The sequence below is a fragment of the Protopterus annectens genome, chromosome 3.part0 (genome assembly GCF_019279795.1).
Source record: "Protopterus annectens isolate FY-2018-M chromosome 3.part0, PAN1.0, whole genome shotgun sequence".
In the NCBI taxonomy this organism is placed as follows: domain Eukaryota; kingdom Metazoa; phylum Chordata; order Ceratodontiformes; family Protopteridae; genus Protopterus; species Protopterus annectens.
Genome location: NC_056731.1, coordinates 281,953,429 through 281,971,134, shown reverse-complemented (window position 1 = coordinate 281,971,134; position 17,706 = coordinate 281,953,429). Strand labels below are relative to the sequence as shown.

At 39.9% G+C, this 17,706-nt stretch overlaps 1 protein-coding gene across 1 annotated transcript in view; it reads right to left on the bottom strand.

Moving 5' to 3' along the window:
* The window catches only part of NEK10 (NIMA related kinase 10), a 3,576,599-nt gene that overhangs the window by 3,120,851 nt on the left and 438,042 nt on the right, over positions 1-17,706 (bottom strand). The window contains exon 4 of the mRNA XM_044064761.1: positions 1,418-1,478. Coding sequence (XP_043920696.1) covers positions 1,418-1,478 — 61 coding nt within the window. The remainder of the gene's footprint in view (positions 1-1,417; positions 1,479-17,706) is intronic.

The window sequence follows — 17,706 nt, the reverse complement described above, 5'->3', positions numbered from 1 at the left end:
GTGATCAAACGATTCAGCGTTTATCAAAAAGGAGTAGCACTTTGTCATGTAGCCCACTCTGGAAGCAGTCTTTATGGCAAAAAAGGGAAATGGAATTACTAAAGGTCATGACCTACTTAAATCCTGAAAATTACTTTATGTAATTAAAAACAGTCCCATAAAAAGAAAGGCTGTTTTCTTTATCTCACCTAAGACACACTATAAGGTTGATAGTTAGTCATGACTACCATATAACTATAAGGCCAATTGTTCAGTCAGAATTGTCCCCAAAAAGCAGAAATGCAGACCTGTAAGAAGAAATGCTGCAGCAAAGGAACATTTGTAAACAAATGCAGAGATTTTACTGATATATTTCACATTTTCGTAGATTGTTGTAATTATAAAAACAGCATAATGCTAATCTTAAAACAATTAAAGATTATTTGACTGTGAAATGGAATATAGGCAACATATGAAAAGCACACAGAGTTAAACATGAATGCATAATAATCTATCAGCTGAAGTATTTGCCAAATTAGACAAAGAGATAATTGTCAAAGTGTATCTTTTTAGTATGGTATAAAAATGTAATTACCATAAAATCTTCCAAAAATAAATCTGTAAATGTGCCACTGCAAGTGGGTCACTCAACTCACATTCTTTTGTAGCTATGCTTACTACTACAACTGAGAGCAGAGAGCCAAGATAGACAGAAATACTTATATTTTTATATAAAGGATTTCAATTTGATGTAAACAAGAACTAGTCTGCAATGTCAGTGAAATGGGGTCACTTGCAAGTTGGGAATAGAGGGCTGGTCAAAAAAAGGGGGGGGTTGAGCAGCCAGTAGCTATCCCTTTTCTCCAAAGACAGTACTGCCTGGTAGCTCATGGTGAAGACCGATGGAGCCGCACAATAATAGGTTGCTAAGTACACAGAGATGTTCACAACTGAGCACAAATGTGTAGATGCTTGCGCTCTACAGGACTGGAAACAACAGGTAGGGTATAACAAAAACGCATGAACCTGCTGCCTGATAGACACACAGACTCACAGGTCTGTCTTCTCCTCTATAGAAAACAAATATGGCAGTGGACAATGGATGAATGCCTTCTGGATTAAGGTCAGCAGGAATTATGTAAAAAAAGAAATCAAAAATACTGGCAAATACAGGACATCATAATAGGGAGTGACAGTACTCATCTTTTTTTCCAAGGCTTCCAATATTTTAGTAAACAAAGCATAAATAAATGCACGAGAAATTAAAGCCCATGTCTGAAACATCGCACAACCATACAGTAGGATGGATAATTTACCCATATCTTATAATGGTACCATTTGGTAAGAAAGATAATTAATTTATTTCAGACACCTAGGGCAATACTACAAAACTAATAGAAAAATATATTCAAGATAAAGTAAATATATGTCTGGGTACCTGTTGTTTGTTTGCTGGGACATTCAAGAGTGACAGAAGTCTTTTCAGATCAGTATATTGCCTAAAATAAACAATGAAACATATGTTACAAATCATTTTATACATCCTTTTGTGCTCATTAACTAAACTTTCTAACTATATGTGAAACTCAGACTAAAAAAAAGAAGTTATGTACTCACCACAATGTTCCGTCTATGTCGTCCATTTTCATTCTTCCTCAACAGTTGAGTTTGGATCCAACTCATGGATCCGACTCTGCTGTTACTTTAGCTTGTGGCTGCTAGGAAACTCTTGAGCTCCTCCCTTACCCAGAATGTATCATCACCAAACATACCTCAGATCTTGTTTGCTGATTTGACTACTCCAAGCCAAGAAGCATTATAATTATTATCCTGGTAGAAGAAATCAGATCTGGAGTTCAACATAAGGGACAGTGATGTCCTTATAAGCTCTCGCTCTTCCAGATGTCATTGGATGAAAAAGGTAGGGAGTTGTTGATGAAGAATGAAAATGGACAACACAGATGGGACGTTATGGTGGTGAGTACATAACTTATTTATCTGATGTTGTCAGTTTTCATTCATTCCTCAACAGCTGGGGCAGAGTCCCCAGCTACCTAAAACCCCGAGTGGGCTCTAAGGAAAGATTATTCCTGAGCACAGTTGAGCCACAAAGGCTGCTTTTCCCCCTCGAGACCAGATCCAATTTGTAATAAGTAATAAAAGTCTGAGGATTAGCCCAACTAGCATCTGCAATAAATGTCATCCATAATGTCCTAGATAACAATAATGTAGATGTTGCCATGGACCTGGTTGAGCCTACTCTTAAAGATTTTGTTAAGAGCAGACTCTGCTTGTTGCAGACAAATGATATACAATTTGTGAGCCATTATGCCATAGTTACCTTTGTAACTGGCTTACTCAATTTAGAATCCACAAAGGAGACAAATAACTGATCTGTTTTTCTAATGTCCTTTGATCTATACAAGTAGAAACATAATTGCCTGTTAAAGTCTATCAGGTGTAACATATATTTGTAAAATTTGAAAAGAAAACTGGCAGATTAATAGATTTGTTGGTGCTGTATTCTGACACCACCTTAGGAAAGAAAAAAAGATTGATTAGTAATGCCACCCTATCCAGATGAAAAGTCAAGTAGGGAGGATGAGAAGATAATGCTTGGAGTTCTGATTCCTTCTAGTACAGGTGATGGCTACTAAAAATATAATCTTCCAGATCAGAAACTTTAGATCACATTTTGCTGCTTGTTCAAAAAGGGAATGAATTAAGGTCTGTAGTACCAAATTTAAGTCCTGTGGAGGAGTTGGGTCCTTATAAGGAGGCTTTAACAGAAGAGTACCTTTCAAAATGGCCTTAGAAAGTTTGATGAAGCCAGAGTGGAGTTTTCATTTCCAATGTTAAAATTAGAGACTGCCACTAGTTGGACTCTAATAGTTGAGAAGCTAGCTCCTTCATTGAAAATTGTAGTCAGAAATTCAAGAACACTATGTGCAGGAACTAAAAATGGGTTAATTTGCTTCTGATGTGCCCAAAAACAAATCTTTTCCATTTACATCTGTAAAGTTTTCTTGTGGAGGCTTTGTGAAAAGACAAACGTATATGACGGACAGGGGAAGAGGGCATTTCTTTTCTGGCTATTAACGAAAGTGGAACAACCAGACTATCAGCTTTATGTTTGAGATATCTGGGTGAATCATATCTGTCAAGTGAGACAGGAGGTTTGGAATCAGATCCAGGATCCAGGGTGGGTAGACTAGATGAGGCCAAGAGAGAGAGAACCAAATCTGTCAAGGTCAGTAAGGTACAATGAGGATGACTTTGCTCTTCAACTGCAAAGCTTTCTACAGAAATTTGGGGATCAAGGGAGTTGGGAGATATGCAGAGAGGAGACCGGGGGTCAATCATGCAGTCTCTCTGTGATCCCCCCAGTGGTGGGATTAGGGCAAAAAAGCTACTGCACTTGTTGTATAGGGGAAATGCAAATAGGTTTCAGCAACGCTGGCCCCATCAATGAAAAATCAATTCTGTTATTTCCATGTTGAGAGACCACTTTTCAGGTAGAAGAACGGAGCTGCTCAATTTGTCTGATATCACTTTGGATTTCCCCCCAAATGTGCATTGCTATCAGAAATCGGTTGGTTGAGATTACCCATTAACACACTCTTAGAACTTCAACACAAGGGGTAAAACCTGGTCCCTCCTTGTTTGTTGATGTACCAGACCACTGACATATTGTCTGTCCAAGTCTCAATTGTCCCGAAAAAGAGAGAGTCTTGAAAGGCCTGGAATGCTAAGAGCACTGCTCTCATTTCCAGGACATTGATATGCTTGTTGGACTCCTCGGGGGACCACACGCCTTGGACTGTTTTCCCCAGGAAGTGCCCCCCCCCCCCAATCTGGGAAGTGTCTCTGGTGACTATGGCTTTGGGCTGAGGGAGAATGAAGCAACAGCCTTACAGTATCTGATCCAATAGAATATTTACAAGCTTCGGTAATTCTTACCTAGGTGTACATGTGCTGGTAAAAATAAACCATTGCATCACTAACATCCATTGAACAATTCTTATGTAAAATCTTGCTACAAGAACTAGAACTATAGCCACCAACACTGATCCCAAGGCTTGTAGGATCGGGCTGAGATTGTGAAATTGTGAATTATCTTTCTGACCTGGAATCTGACAGTCTGCACTCTTGAGAGAAGAAGTGAAGCTGTCATTGATACTGTGCTGAAAATGGCTCCTATGAACTCCAATGTCTGAAAAGGTTCTAACTGATATTTGCTGTAATTTCTGATGATCTCCAGATGGGAGCAAGTCTGGAGTACTTGGTCTCATGCTCTTATCAGTAGACACCTGGCTGAGGTGGTAAAGAGCCAGTCATCCATGTACAGAAACATCCGGAATCCCTGCAGTCTCAAGTGAGCTGCTACTGTTGTCATGCATTTGGAGAATGCCCTGGGGGCTGTGGTGAGGCCAAAGGTCAGTGCTCTGAACTGGTAATGACTGGCTCCCAGCCTGAAGGGTACATACTTTCTGGATTGCCTGTTCATTTTTATGTGATAGTATGCATCCTGAAGGTCTATCGAGCACATTCAATCATCCTTGCACAAAAAGGGCAGAATGGACTGATCCGTGACTACCTGAAACTTGGTGTGCTGAACTGATTTGTTCAGACTGCTGAGATCCAAAACTGGTCTCCTGTCCCCTGTTTTCTTTGTCAGTAAAAAGGATCTTGAGTAAGTTCTTGATTCTATCTGGTCTGGTGGGGCTTCTTGGATTGTGAATTTCTAGTGCTGCTGCTTTCCTCTGACTGGGTGCAACATTGGGAAATTTGCAAACAAGTAGGTGTTGGTAGGAAAAACAAAATTATATAACCTCTGGAAATAATCCTCTTTACCCACATATCTTTTGTAAGTCTAGCCAGGCTCTCTGGTGCAGATAGGTGGGGGCTGGTAGGGAAAATGGAAGTATATAACCTCTGGAAATAATCCTCTATACCCACATATCTTTTCTAAGGTCTAGCCAGGTTCTCTGGTGCAGGAATAAATGGCCACTGATTGCTTCTAGAGGGGGGCAATCTGGCCTCCTTTCAGAAGGGCTGGTAGGGTCCATCAGACAAGGAATGTTTAGACCCCAGGATTTGTGGGCCTCCTCTTCCACATGAGTGGCATCTCCCATTTGAGTTCCCCTGTCTGCCTCTGGGGGAACTGCCTCCACATGGATCTTGGAGAGGACCCTGTGACTTCTTGAACCACATTTTTCAGCCTCCTTGCTGATTCCTTGAAAAGGTCCTTTGAGGGGTCGAAAAACATACTCCCACAGCAGAGAAGGTCTTTCCATCTTATTCATACCTGGAGAGTGTATCCTTTACCTTTGGGATGAACACAGAGTTTCCATCAAAGGAAGCATTGATGAATGAAGACTTGAAGGGCTCCGTAAAGTCACACAAGTGCATCAAGGCATGTCATGTCTCCTACTGGAAATGCCTGAACTCACTGTCTTTGAGGTACCTTAATCCGAATGCAAGACAAGCCTTATGGATGAGTTAGAAATTGATTGAATATTAGCCAACTGCGAGACTACAGAACACTGAGTCTCAGCAGTACTGGTCCCAGAAAGGGATTTTGTAAGTTCCTTTATCAGATCTCTTTGCAATCTTGTAAAGTGCTTATTTTATTTTGTGCCATGGTGCTGATTTTACTTTTTCTTTTACATTTATTTTAAACTTAGTACAATCGGATTTATCTAAGAGGCAGAACTTTTTTAGTTTTTATTTTTTTTTTTTCAGTCTTGTAAAGTGTGCCAGGTAGTTCAGAAATCTGAGGCAAAGGTCGCTGAAGCATACATGCTTCCCAAATTTGTCTAAAACCCTTGACTCCCTGTTAGGGGGATGGACAGTAAAACTTTGATCCGTAAGTTCTTTCTTGGTGGCTGCAGCCAGGACCATAGCATCTACAGGTACTCCCATGTTCCAAAACTCACGTCCTGCAAGTGATGCCAGAATCCAATCTGGTCTTTTGGGGATTGGGTAAACCATGTCTGGTTCCTTCCATGCCCGCCTAGAGATCAAGTCACTAAGCTCATCAGCAGGCGGCATCATCCAGGAGGTAGATGGGTCAGACTCAAAGGCTTCCAGGAATACCAATTCCTCCTGGGAAGGGTTAGCAATAGGCCAACCACCCTTCTGCTTAAGGATCTCAATTATAACTCCAAATTAGAAGTCTTTGTGTGGTGATCTTGGGGAACCTCCCCTTCATTGAAATTGGTATCTTCAGTGACAGACTCCTTAGGGGGTGCACTTCCTCTTCCTAAGGACGCCTTCAGTGGGATGCTCTAGAAAAGTACTGGAAGAAATAATAATAGCCTGCTGGGTAACCTGGAGACTTTGGGCTGGCTCTCCTTGTGGTGTACAATGATGGGGCTGAAGGCACTGAGACATATGTGATCCAGAGATAAGATCCCAGGGGGGATCCATCTGTCCTGCAGAAGTAGAGAACATTATCTCCACCACCTCAAACGTGGAAGGCTCTGGGAGAAAGAAGCCGATGGAACCAATAAGCTACTCTTCCTCTCCATTGGCTCTCCCTGCACCAAAGGCAATCCGCTCAAAGCAGAGGTCAGAGCTGAGCTATCCAATGCCGAGGCTCCAAGGGGCAGAGACTGCTCTGACAGCTTCAGAGTCAACTGTAACGCCTCATCTCCAAAAGTCATCCAGATCCAAAATTGTGGGAGATGGTGTATTCAAAGTCTTGGAGCCAAAGATACTATGATCTTTGGAGCTGATCCAGAAGGCCCCTTCGAGACTTGGATCCAAGGGCTCTGAAATGTTAGGTCAGATTGGAAAGAAAGCCAAGATCGGTGGTGTAGAGTAAACCAAGGCTTTCTGTCCTGAAGGGGTAGTAGCCGGGAGAATTCCCATCTGTATCTGCATCGAGAGAAACTTACTCATCATTCTGTCCACATCATCCTTGGTCAGACTTCTGGAAGAAGAAGAAGATGCCCTTGATGGAGATCTGGAGTGCCGGCAGGATTCTAGGAATGGGGAAGGTACTTAAGAGGGTACCGGGGTCAATGGAAGGAGAAAATCATGCCTTTAGTAAAGGCTTCAGATCCAAGAGACTAGGATCTGAAGAAGCCGATTTTGACTCCAGCACCAGCTGGGTAGGAGCAGTCTTTGGATCTGACTTTTTGTGTCTTTTCCTTGGTGGTTCTGTGGTAGGATCTGGTGAGGGTGTTGAGGATCCGGAAAGACCCGAAGGCTTGACAGGAGGCTCCTTAAGTTTGGTTTGTTGGATTGAGCCCCACAAACAGTCTCTGAAAAAAAAGAAGGCAGTAGTCCCTTCAAAATAAGCTTGTTTTTCTATCCATAGTCACTAGCGGATTGAAAGACTTACATATGGAGCAGTCACTCTGCAAATGTTCAGGGGCCCAAACAATACACACATAAAGCGTATGCATTAGAAAGCAGTAACTTATGCCTGCCTTTCTGGCACTTTTTAAAACCAGGTGGACCTTTTTCAGACATTGTCAATACAGAAGAATATAATGAAAACCTTTTTTTTTTTTTAAATCGCTAAGAAAAGATAATACCAACAATAGTATTAAGGAATACACTAACAGTGTAAAGAGGGATGGAAAAGAAACTTACCAACTATGGTAAGTAAGAGTACACAAAAAAGTGTAGGATAGGGAGGTACAAATGTAACCAAGGTAGACATTAAAGATATCAACTATGGAAAAAAACACTAAAAAAGGATTGAAGTATATTCTCCACAAACCCACAAGATTGAGAGCTTTTCAAAGCAACCACTTCCAAATGTGAAAGTGGCAAACAAGATCTGGGGTATGCTAGGGGATGGTGCATTATGGGTCAGGGATGAGCTCAATAATTTCCTAGTGGCCATGAGCTAAAGTAATGACCGAGTCGAATCTGAGGATCAGATCTGAAGCCAACTGCTGATGAATGAATGAGAACTGACACTATCAGATACCTGAAATGTCACTTATATGCGCACAAATTCATAGTAGGGGAGTTAGTTACAGCAGGATTTAATCATATCATGTAAGGCTTGGTGATGACCACATGCTTTAGCCACATATGAGTAAATAGAAACAAAACACAAACACCACAGCCATGCATTAGAGCTATTTATTGTTTTAGATGTGGTATACAGTGCAATTATGTCAACTTATTAAAATTTAAATAAACATTGTACACTAGAGTAACAGCAGGATTTGCCCCTAGTTAAAATATTCAGTGGTCAATCAGATTTCCTTATTTTTTAATTTACTCATGGCATTATAATAACAGATTGCACTGGGTGGGCTATAGTGAGATTTTTTTTAAGACTGTCATGTTTTGAATACAAGGGCAAATTCTTTGCAATCTGGTCAAGCAAGAAGCAAGTCTTGCCATAACCCACTTCCTGTGCCCACAAGCCATGATATATGGTTGTAATACACTGTGTTTTTAAGAGTAAAATTTTATTGTCCCATTTATTGCAAAGTGATTAATAAACTTTCTAATGAGATGGATAGCAGAACTTTTCTCACAATATTCAGGAATCAATTAGATTTCCTTTTTTGTAATTTATTGAAGACATTGTATAATTAGTCCTTATACACAGGTATAACACTTAATGTAAATCTATTCTAGGCACTCAGCTTCCCTCAGTTGAATAACCAGGATTTAATTAATAAGGATGTAAAGTGTGCATTCATCAACTTAAAATGAATGTTAAACAATGGAATGTTGCACACACAAAGCAGAATGTGCAGTCCATCTGATGAGACAGCTAAGATCTTTTTTTGTAACTTAACAGAATGAAATAAAATACCTCTGTGGGCTGTAAACATTTTCTTTAATAGGCAAGGACCCCTTAAGCTTAAAGACAAATCATGTCTGACTAGGAAAAGAAAGGGAGGAGAGAGACTACTTTTATGGATATAACAATGTCCCTTACATTTAGGCTGAAGATTTCTGTACCCTTGCCCTTCTTAAAATCCATTTGGGCAACCATGTGTCAGGATTAAGGGGCACGTAATTTATCACTTATCCTTCTTTTCAGAGGGCATTCCAGATTTTGGCAGTTGAGTCATTTGCAGGAAAAAAGGAAAACGGCAAATGTCCTGAAACTTTTGGAGAAAAACTTTAAATATTGGAGAAAACTATGATACCTTATAAAAAAATTCTAGGTATACAAATTACAAACCAAACAAACTGGAAAATATTCACATGGCAAACCTCCCAACCATACCGAATTACTCGTTTTTTACCGAGTTTTGGGGTCCAAATGATGGGGTGCCACGATTCCTGAGTGGCACCCCTTAATTTCCGATTTTTTTCCAACTTTCTTTTAAATTTTTTTTCCCCGCACTTTTGAGCTGACGTCATCACATGCACGATGACGTCAGCTCTGTCAGCCTGTCGGAATTGAGCTCAAGGGCTCACGTCCACACATTTCTGGCTCTTTGACTGGATCTATTTAAATGGATCTATCTGCATGGGAAACGTATCTCTGTGCAAGGAAACAACTGCCGCAACACGAGAATGGAAAGTAAACTACTGCTACAAGAATGGAGTTAGGTTACTGCTGTGAGAATGGAGTATGGAGTTTATTTTCTGCACGGAGATCAGACTTCACTTTTAAAGGTGCTTTCCTTGGTCAAATATATCTATAAAGTTAGTTGATGTTCATTTAGGGCAAACGATGAAGGCAGAGAGATAAGATAAGTTGTTTATAAGCAAGCATTGCACCTTGAAATGTTACTTATGCTGTATCAGGATGTAAATCCTTTATTTTAATTGCAATGTTTCAAAAATATATGGGCTCAGTATTGCAGACATCATAAATGTATTCCTGACACAGTAATGGTGTGAACCTTTAGAGCTTTTTGTGGTATTAATTTGCATGGAGTATCGCTTCACAAAAACATTTGAATGCAAAAATACATCACTGGAGCAGCAATCAAGTAAAGAGAAACTGTTCGGTAAAGTGCATTAAGCGCTTTTTCTTTAATAAATGTAAACTTCCTCAGCTTCTGAGGAAATTTACATGTATTAAACGAAAAGCGCTTTATGTACTTTACCAAACAGTTTGTCTGTACTTGGTTGCTGCTCCTCCAGTGCCATATTTTTGAGTTCATGAAGTATTGCTTGTTACCAGTTATAAATATCAACTGGCTTTCTGACAAAGCATGCACTGAGAGTCACGAACTTCACCTAAACAGTGTAGCAAGTTCTTCCCGTCAGCTCAGACATTTGTTCTCTTATGATACAGCAGGCAGGCATCTTTTCTTCTGATTTATTGACAGATTCAGACTTTTCAGTGACACAACACTAAAAGGATTATTCGAGAATCAAGACCGTTTATCTTTGTTACACCAACCCCAAGCTATTTAAAGTCTGACATGCACTCTATTAGAGTTCAAACTGCTTTACCGGTTGCTAATGTTTTCTGTTTTTTTTTATTCTTTAAAAAAATGTTGCTCTTAAATCTTTAAAGTTGTGTAGTTCAGTATCAGTTTGAAAAATATTCTTACTAGGATAACTTCAAGCAAGCTAAAGTTTCAGGACGTAATGTGGTTTTATTTTGTCGTGTCCCTAAAATTCTCTAAAGGCACTGACTCCTTTTTGAAGAGAAATTAAAGGCTGTAAATCATAATTTCTTTAACCATTTATTACCATTATTCATAGATATACCAGAATTTCCCACTGAAGATGACAGAACAGATTTTTGTATTAAGGCTCTGAGACATTAATGAAATGCTTTCCATAGTCCAAGGTGCAGGGTTTGATTCTTACCACATTTCTCTATCTACAATGCTCCTGTGTCAGCTATGAAAACAAACACTTGTGTCCAGTGGTTTTACCAAGTTAGTAAAATGAATAAAAAAGTTTGATAATTTAGTGCAATTAATATTGTTGCTAAATATTTGAAAAAAAAAAACAGAAATATTATAAATGTATTGAAATCATGATGAAATAACATACTGGGTAAATATCATTCTTCCCTTAGAGTTATTTGAAATGTGCTTATATATTGTGCCTTCTTACTGAAAGTCTCCATCCCCTTTACATTTGATATATATTAATTTCTTATGTAGCAATAATAAAGGTATGTATAATTTTGGTGGAGTGGCAGAAAGTGTAGGATGGCTTTTCTCCTTGCAAAAAATAGCTGTTTCAAGCTGGTAGATTTTCAGATTTGCGGGTGAGGCAGTACAAAATGAGTGATCAGGATTCACTTTTCAATACTAGAAGCAATTTTTACACTAAGTATCACTTGGGCTGAGCATGACCATTGACACCCACCTAAGGATACACCATTGGAAATGAAAACTTTCCATGGGCCCTTAATCCATCTTTCTCACTGCTTTACTGGCAGGCCTCACTTCAGCTTTGGTTCACTTCTAGGCATTACTCAACATTACAAATAAATTCTTTTCTACTGTATATTCTATAATTGTTCTGCTGATCATGAATTTAAAATGGCACCATGGTATCCTTGAATTAATTTGTAGACCAGAACCAGTGAGTGTGTGATATTTTTGTTCTGTTCCTCATTAACAAAAATCACTGAAGGATTAAATTCACTAAATACTGACAGGCATTTGAATTTCAGACTTCATATTCTGCAGAAAATAAATTGTAACACAAAACCTTTTATTCTAGCAATTTTCTAAGTTTATAAGGTCAGTATTTGAAATTTGTCCCAATTTTGGGGCTGTATTCTCCCATTATTGGCTTTCCAGGCTTTTTGTGCTAAGAGGTTGAGAGCTATGGTGAGAAGTGAGAACTGAATTCACTAAATGATAGCCATTTAAGTTTCAGTCTTCCTGTTTTTAAAGAAACTGCTGATTTGGCTTAGTGGTGTGTTGCTCTGACTATAGTGCACAGGGGGCTGGGTTTACATCTTGGCAGTGAAATGCATGGCGGTAACAATAGTTTATTTTAACAACTTTCCAAATTTGTACAAGCAATGTTTAAAATGTGTCCCTGGTTTTTGGCCTTTTGCCCCCCCCCCCCCCAGAAAAAAAAACTGAAATTGAAAATAAGTGTGAGAAGCTGTGCAATATGCCTATGGCGTACACTACTGTCATTCTATGCAAGTATGTAAAAAAATATATATATATATATATATATATATTTACATAATGTGTGTGTGTGTGTGTGTGTGTGTGTGTGTGTGTAAGTACACTTTTATCATGGAAATGTTATGACTAGGGCAGTTTTGTCATTATTGGTTCATGCATTTTGTTTCATTGCCTACTGGAAAAATGTTCAAACAATAAATGTAAAATGCACTCTAACTTAAGTCTAACAAGTGTGCTGTATTATACAAGGAATATGATTTAATAAAGTCAGGAAGGTATATCAAAGAATGCATGTATATTTCTTGTTTTGTGTGCAAGGGGCCTATGATTTGAAAACGGCACAAAGGTAATCTTTATCCATCACTGGCCAGATGCATTTTCTTTGGATTTGGTGTGGGTTTCATTGCTGTTTCAATGAATGAGAAAGTTTTAATGCCAAGTCTATTTTCATTGTGAGACAGTATTGCTTTGTTTAGCAGCTATCTAGACTATTAGTGTTTGTGCATTTTGCTATAAAATGTAAAAATAAAATCCAAATAATCATTGTAGAAGTGAAGTAGTATGCTCACATTAGTGTTTATGGTAATTGGGGTGAATTAGCCAGGTAATGGGACATTGGAATGGCTGCTGGGGGTCTCTGATGCCATATTTTGGTTCTGTTCTTCAGTTTGTGTTTGAAAGTTGGTATCCCATAATTCTAATGGAGTGGGTGGGGTTATGGAATTATGTATGCAAATTTTATGTTAATCAGCGTACAGATTTGTACCTATTTTTCATGGGCCTTGTCCAGATTTTTGATGTTTCCAGGTTGAGAGGCACATGGCAGTTTTATTTTTCTTGGCTTTCATTTTCCAGTTCTTTTCCCTAGCAACTCTGAAGAAAACATTACCTTTTGATGACCTTATTTATTTTTTGCTTGCTTGCTTTTGTTTATTGTGAAAGTTCACTGGGTACAAGGCTCTTTTTCAGCAGAGGCCCAGGGAGAAAAACTCCACAAAGTTTATATAAAAACGAGTACAAATATGAATAAACTACAAATGCAATATACACAAAAAATATAAATAAAAGTACAATAGATATTTACAAATAATATACAATGACTGAAATTCTGATAAACAAAATTATGGAGTGAATATCAGGGAAAATATGAATAAACTACTAGACAATTGTGCAAACTAAGGTAAACGTAGAGTGAGTAATGTAATGTTGCCTGAGTTGCAATGAGAAGAGCTTGCTAAAGCAAATAAAAGATAGAGAAATAGTTGGAGGGCTGTGCATGAAATACAATTGCTAGTTCCCTGCTTCACCTCTAATTCAGCAAGCCTTGCACCACAAAAAGCCTTGTAAAAGATAAGTATCAGAGTAACTAACAGTTTTGAAGACAGCAAGAAGAACTGACGTTGCTACACTGCAGTGCTTTTTATATGAATGCTTCATGCCACCAAACTTAACTGTATATCCTGACACAAAGTAAGAAATGAACTTCGTAACAGAATAGGGCATCTACATAAACAATGCAGTTTCACAGTTGAGTAAACCCAGATGTATTGATTTATCCTTAACTTGACATCAGCAATGGTTATGGTATGTACCTTGTATAGTTACATGATGTACTCGTAAGATCACTGTTATAGGAAATGCCTGCTTGTTTTGGAGTAGAACCAGTGTACACTACATGTTTCAGAAATGGATGACTGAATTAACACATTCCCTGTAGAAGTACTGAACACTCTAAACTGGATATCAAATTTCTAATGCACAGGTCGAGATGGGGAACATGTGGCACTGCCATAAATACACTGATTGGACTCATTTTTGAAAAAAGCTGCAGTGGTAGCTGCTGATCTAGAAAAGTAGGTTCTAACTGTCAAGTTAAGATTCACTTGAAGACTATTTGGTAACGTTCATGGGAAAAAAAAAACTGGTTGGACTATTGAATGGCGTTTGTTTTTTCTACATAATACATCAGAGCTCTACAACATGTATGCAGTACAAAATCCAGTACTTTTTGTATTAACACAACCAGGAGGGAAATGTTTAATATTTCGCGTTTATGCTTCATCGCATCTGTCTTTCTTTTCGTAGTCTGGTTAGGAAAAAGGGGTTACAATCACCTAATGCAATTTCTTTTTTTTTTTTTTTTTTTAAAGTCATGAGAGTGGGGTGTGAATATAATGGTTTCTCACCCTAAATTGGAATAGTAATCTAAGTAAAACTAAACTGTAACAGTTTCACCATAAGGAATCATATAGCTTAAGTTATCAGACAAGCCAGACATGTATAATGCACATTTAAGAAGTTAAAAACATATATATATATATATATATATATATATATGAAAATAAATAAAGAGTAGGCTCTCTACGGCTGATGATATCTGTAGTTAGATAAGGGGTAGAAGCATCTTAGCGGCAGAGGCAGCCAAACGTACCTTGTTTTTTTGGAACATACTCACAGTGGCCATTTATTCGGCGAAGGGGTCAGACACCTGTAGTATGCAGGATTTTTGAGCAACTGTTTCTATTCATAAATTTATTTAGCATACACCAGTGCTAAAGTCAGCTTTTAGGTGCTGATCGTGGAAATAAGGGTAGAAGTTGTCTAGGCTTGTTAAGGCTGTATGAGCATTAGCCTAGTAACTTCCTATGATCCTATGAAGAAATTATTTAGGACATGTGCATGCTACCAGAGTGAGGGTAATGCAAAAGTGCAGTGGAGGCCATGTGGTACTGAGTGCTGTCTAAGCGAGTATAGGGCCATTTAGATCCCTGTTGCTATGAAAATAATGTTCTTTAGGATTGCGTGAGACTGTACACAAACATAGGAACTAAAAGATAAATGTAAGTAACATGCTGTAATATGCAGGTTTCAAGACACAACTTTGTCACTTAAATGACAAACAGTTGAAATGAAGACAGACTGCGGTGGAAATGGAAAACATGATGCTAGTAAATGGAAAACATGATGCTAGTGTCAAATCAGTGTATTTCAAATGTACTTTATATGTATGTATTTGAAATTGTAGTGGACAGGATGTAATGTTTCAAACAAAAATCAATAATTTTCCAAAGTATTAAACATTTGCCTCCTGTTTATGTTAATACACAAGTACCCAAAATCCTTCTCCCTTTATTTCTATATTTGTGAAAATTAACGCAAAGCTGTTATGGATTAATTCAAAGTATAGTGGCACTTTTGCAGAAAGGAGGTATTCTTTTCTAAAAATTAGAAGTTATGTACTCACCATAATGTTCCATCTGAGTAGGTGTATTCATTTGTCTGCAACCTGTGGGTTATGGATCCGATATCGGATCCGAACCGGCATGGTTTTCCAGCTATGGATCCAAGCTCTCAGCTCCTCCCCTCACCCATAATGCCCTGCTCTACCCTCATGACCTCAGATCGAGTTTGCCAAAGCAACAACACCCTGAAAAGGGTAACATAGAATATGCAGGAAACTGAAAGGCCAGGGGGATAGGAGGGCGGGATGGTTGCAGACAAATGAATACACCTACTCAGATGGAACGTTATGGTGAGTACATAACTTCTAAATCTGAAGTAGGATATTCATTTGTCTGCAACCTGTGGGACAGAGTCCCCAGCTACCTGAATCTTGGGCGGCCATCATGGAAGGATATTCCGGAGCACCGCTGAGCCAAAGGATGCTCTACCCCTAGATGCAAGATCCAACTTATAGTGGGAAATAAAAGTATGAGATGAAGCCCACGTGGCTGCTGCACAAATATCATCTAGAGGAATCCTAGCCTTGAAGGCTGCCGAGGTAGATACTGACCGGGTTGAATGGGCATGAACACCCTCCGGTGCGGGCCTTCCTGAAGCTTGATAAGCCAATAAGATGCACTGTGAAATCCAGCGGGACAGAGAAACTTTAGAAATTGGCTTGCCCAAATTGAATTTTGCAAAGGAAATAAACAACTGGTCGGATTGCCTATGACCAGCCGTCCTGTTCAGATAAAATCTAAGTTGCCTGTGAACATCTAATGAATGTAGCTTATATTCACCTTTGTTTTCATATTTAGGGAAGAAAACAGGGAGGTTAATGGACTGATTGATGTTTGCTTCAGAAGCGACTTTAGGAAGAAAGGACGGGTTGGTCCTGAGGTAGACACGGTCCGGATGAAATACCAAGTAAGGAGGTTTAGCTGATAATGCTTGAAGCTCAGAAACTCTCTTGGCCGATGTAATGGCTACCAAAAAGGCTGTCTTGTAGGACAAGAATTTGAGATCCACCGTAGCCGCTGGCTCGAAAGGAGGGGCAGTCAAGGCCTGTAGGACCAGAGAGAGGTCCCAAGGAGGAACTGCTTGCTTTATAGGGGGCCTGAGAAGAAAGGTACCTTTAAGAAAAATTTTAGACAATTTGGCTGACATAAGAGGATTAGAGTCATGGCCAATGTGATAATGAGAAATTGCCGCCAGTTGTACTTTGACTGTGGAACTGCTGGCACCATCGTTAAAGAGAGTGGTTAGAAAGTCAAGCACTAAAGGAAGAGGAACCGTGAAGGGATTCAGGCCTTGCCGCTCCGCCCACAAAAAAGCGTTTCCACTTGCTTCGGTAAACCTTTCTAGTGGATGGTTTATGAGCTGCCACCAAAATTGCCTTAACCGGTGATGAAATACCGGGAGTCCTAATCAAGAGTGGAACTGGAGCAGCCAAGCGGTCAGCTTCAGGTTGTCCAGATTCGGAGGAGGAATGCAGGATGGATGGGATATCAGATCCGGGATGGGATCTAGAATCCAAGGAGGATTCACCGAGTGAGACCTTAGGAAGGGGAACCAGATCTGTCGAGGCCAGAACGGAGCAATGAGAATCATTCTGCAACCCACCCGAGAGGCTTTCTGAAGAACTTGGAGCATCAGAGGCAAGGGTGGATAAGCATACAGAAGACCGGGTGGCCAAGCATGCACCAGAGCGTCTCTTGGGGTACCTCCGGAGGAGGTAACAGAGCGAAAAAACTGTCGCACTTCCTGTTTGAGGGAGAGGCAAAAGATTGCATGAAGGGTTCCCCACCGTGCGAATATGCGTTCCGCTACTTGACAATTGAGAGACCACTCGTAAGGGGTCAGAATGGTGCGACTGAGCTTGTCCGCTAGGATGTTGGACCGACCGGAATGTGCGTTGCTATTAGAAAGCGGTTGGTGGAGATTGCCCATTCCCAAACTCTCATGGCTTCTCGACAAAGAGGGTAAGACCTTGTTCCCCTTGCTTGTTGATGTACCAGACAACAGACATGTTGTCCGATTGAATCGCAATTGTTCCCAAGGGAAGAAAGTCCTGAAGTGCTAGCAACGCTAAGAGCACTGCTCTCATCTCTAGAACATTGATATGCAGTAAGGTCTCTGAATCGTCCACGTGCCTTGGACGGTCCGGCCCAAAAGTGCCCCCACCCCAGGCGCGACGCGTCCGTGCTCACCGTGGCGAGAGGGGCAGAAGCACAAAATAGGCGGCCTCTGTGGAGATCCGGGGAGTGGAGCCACCACAAGAGGGACCGCTTGCAAGCCTTGCTGATCGCTATGGGATGATGCATGGGGAGAGCAAGGTATGACCACTGTACTAAGAGCGTCCACTGTAGAATGCGCATATTGAGCCTGGCAAGAGGAAGAAGTGCTATAGCTGATGCCATGGACCCTAGAGCCCTCAGGACCAACTCCGCCG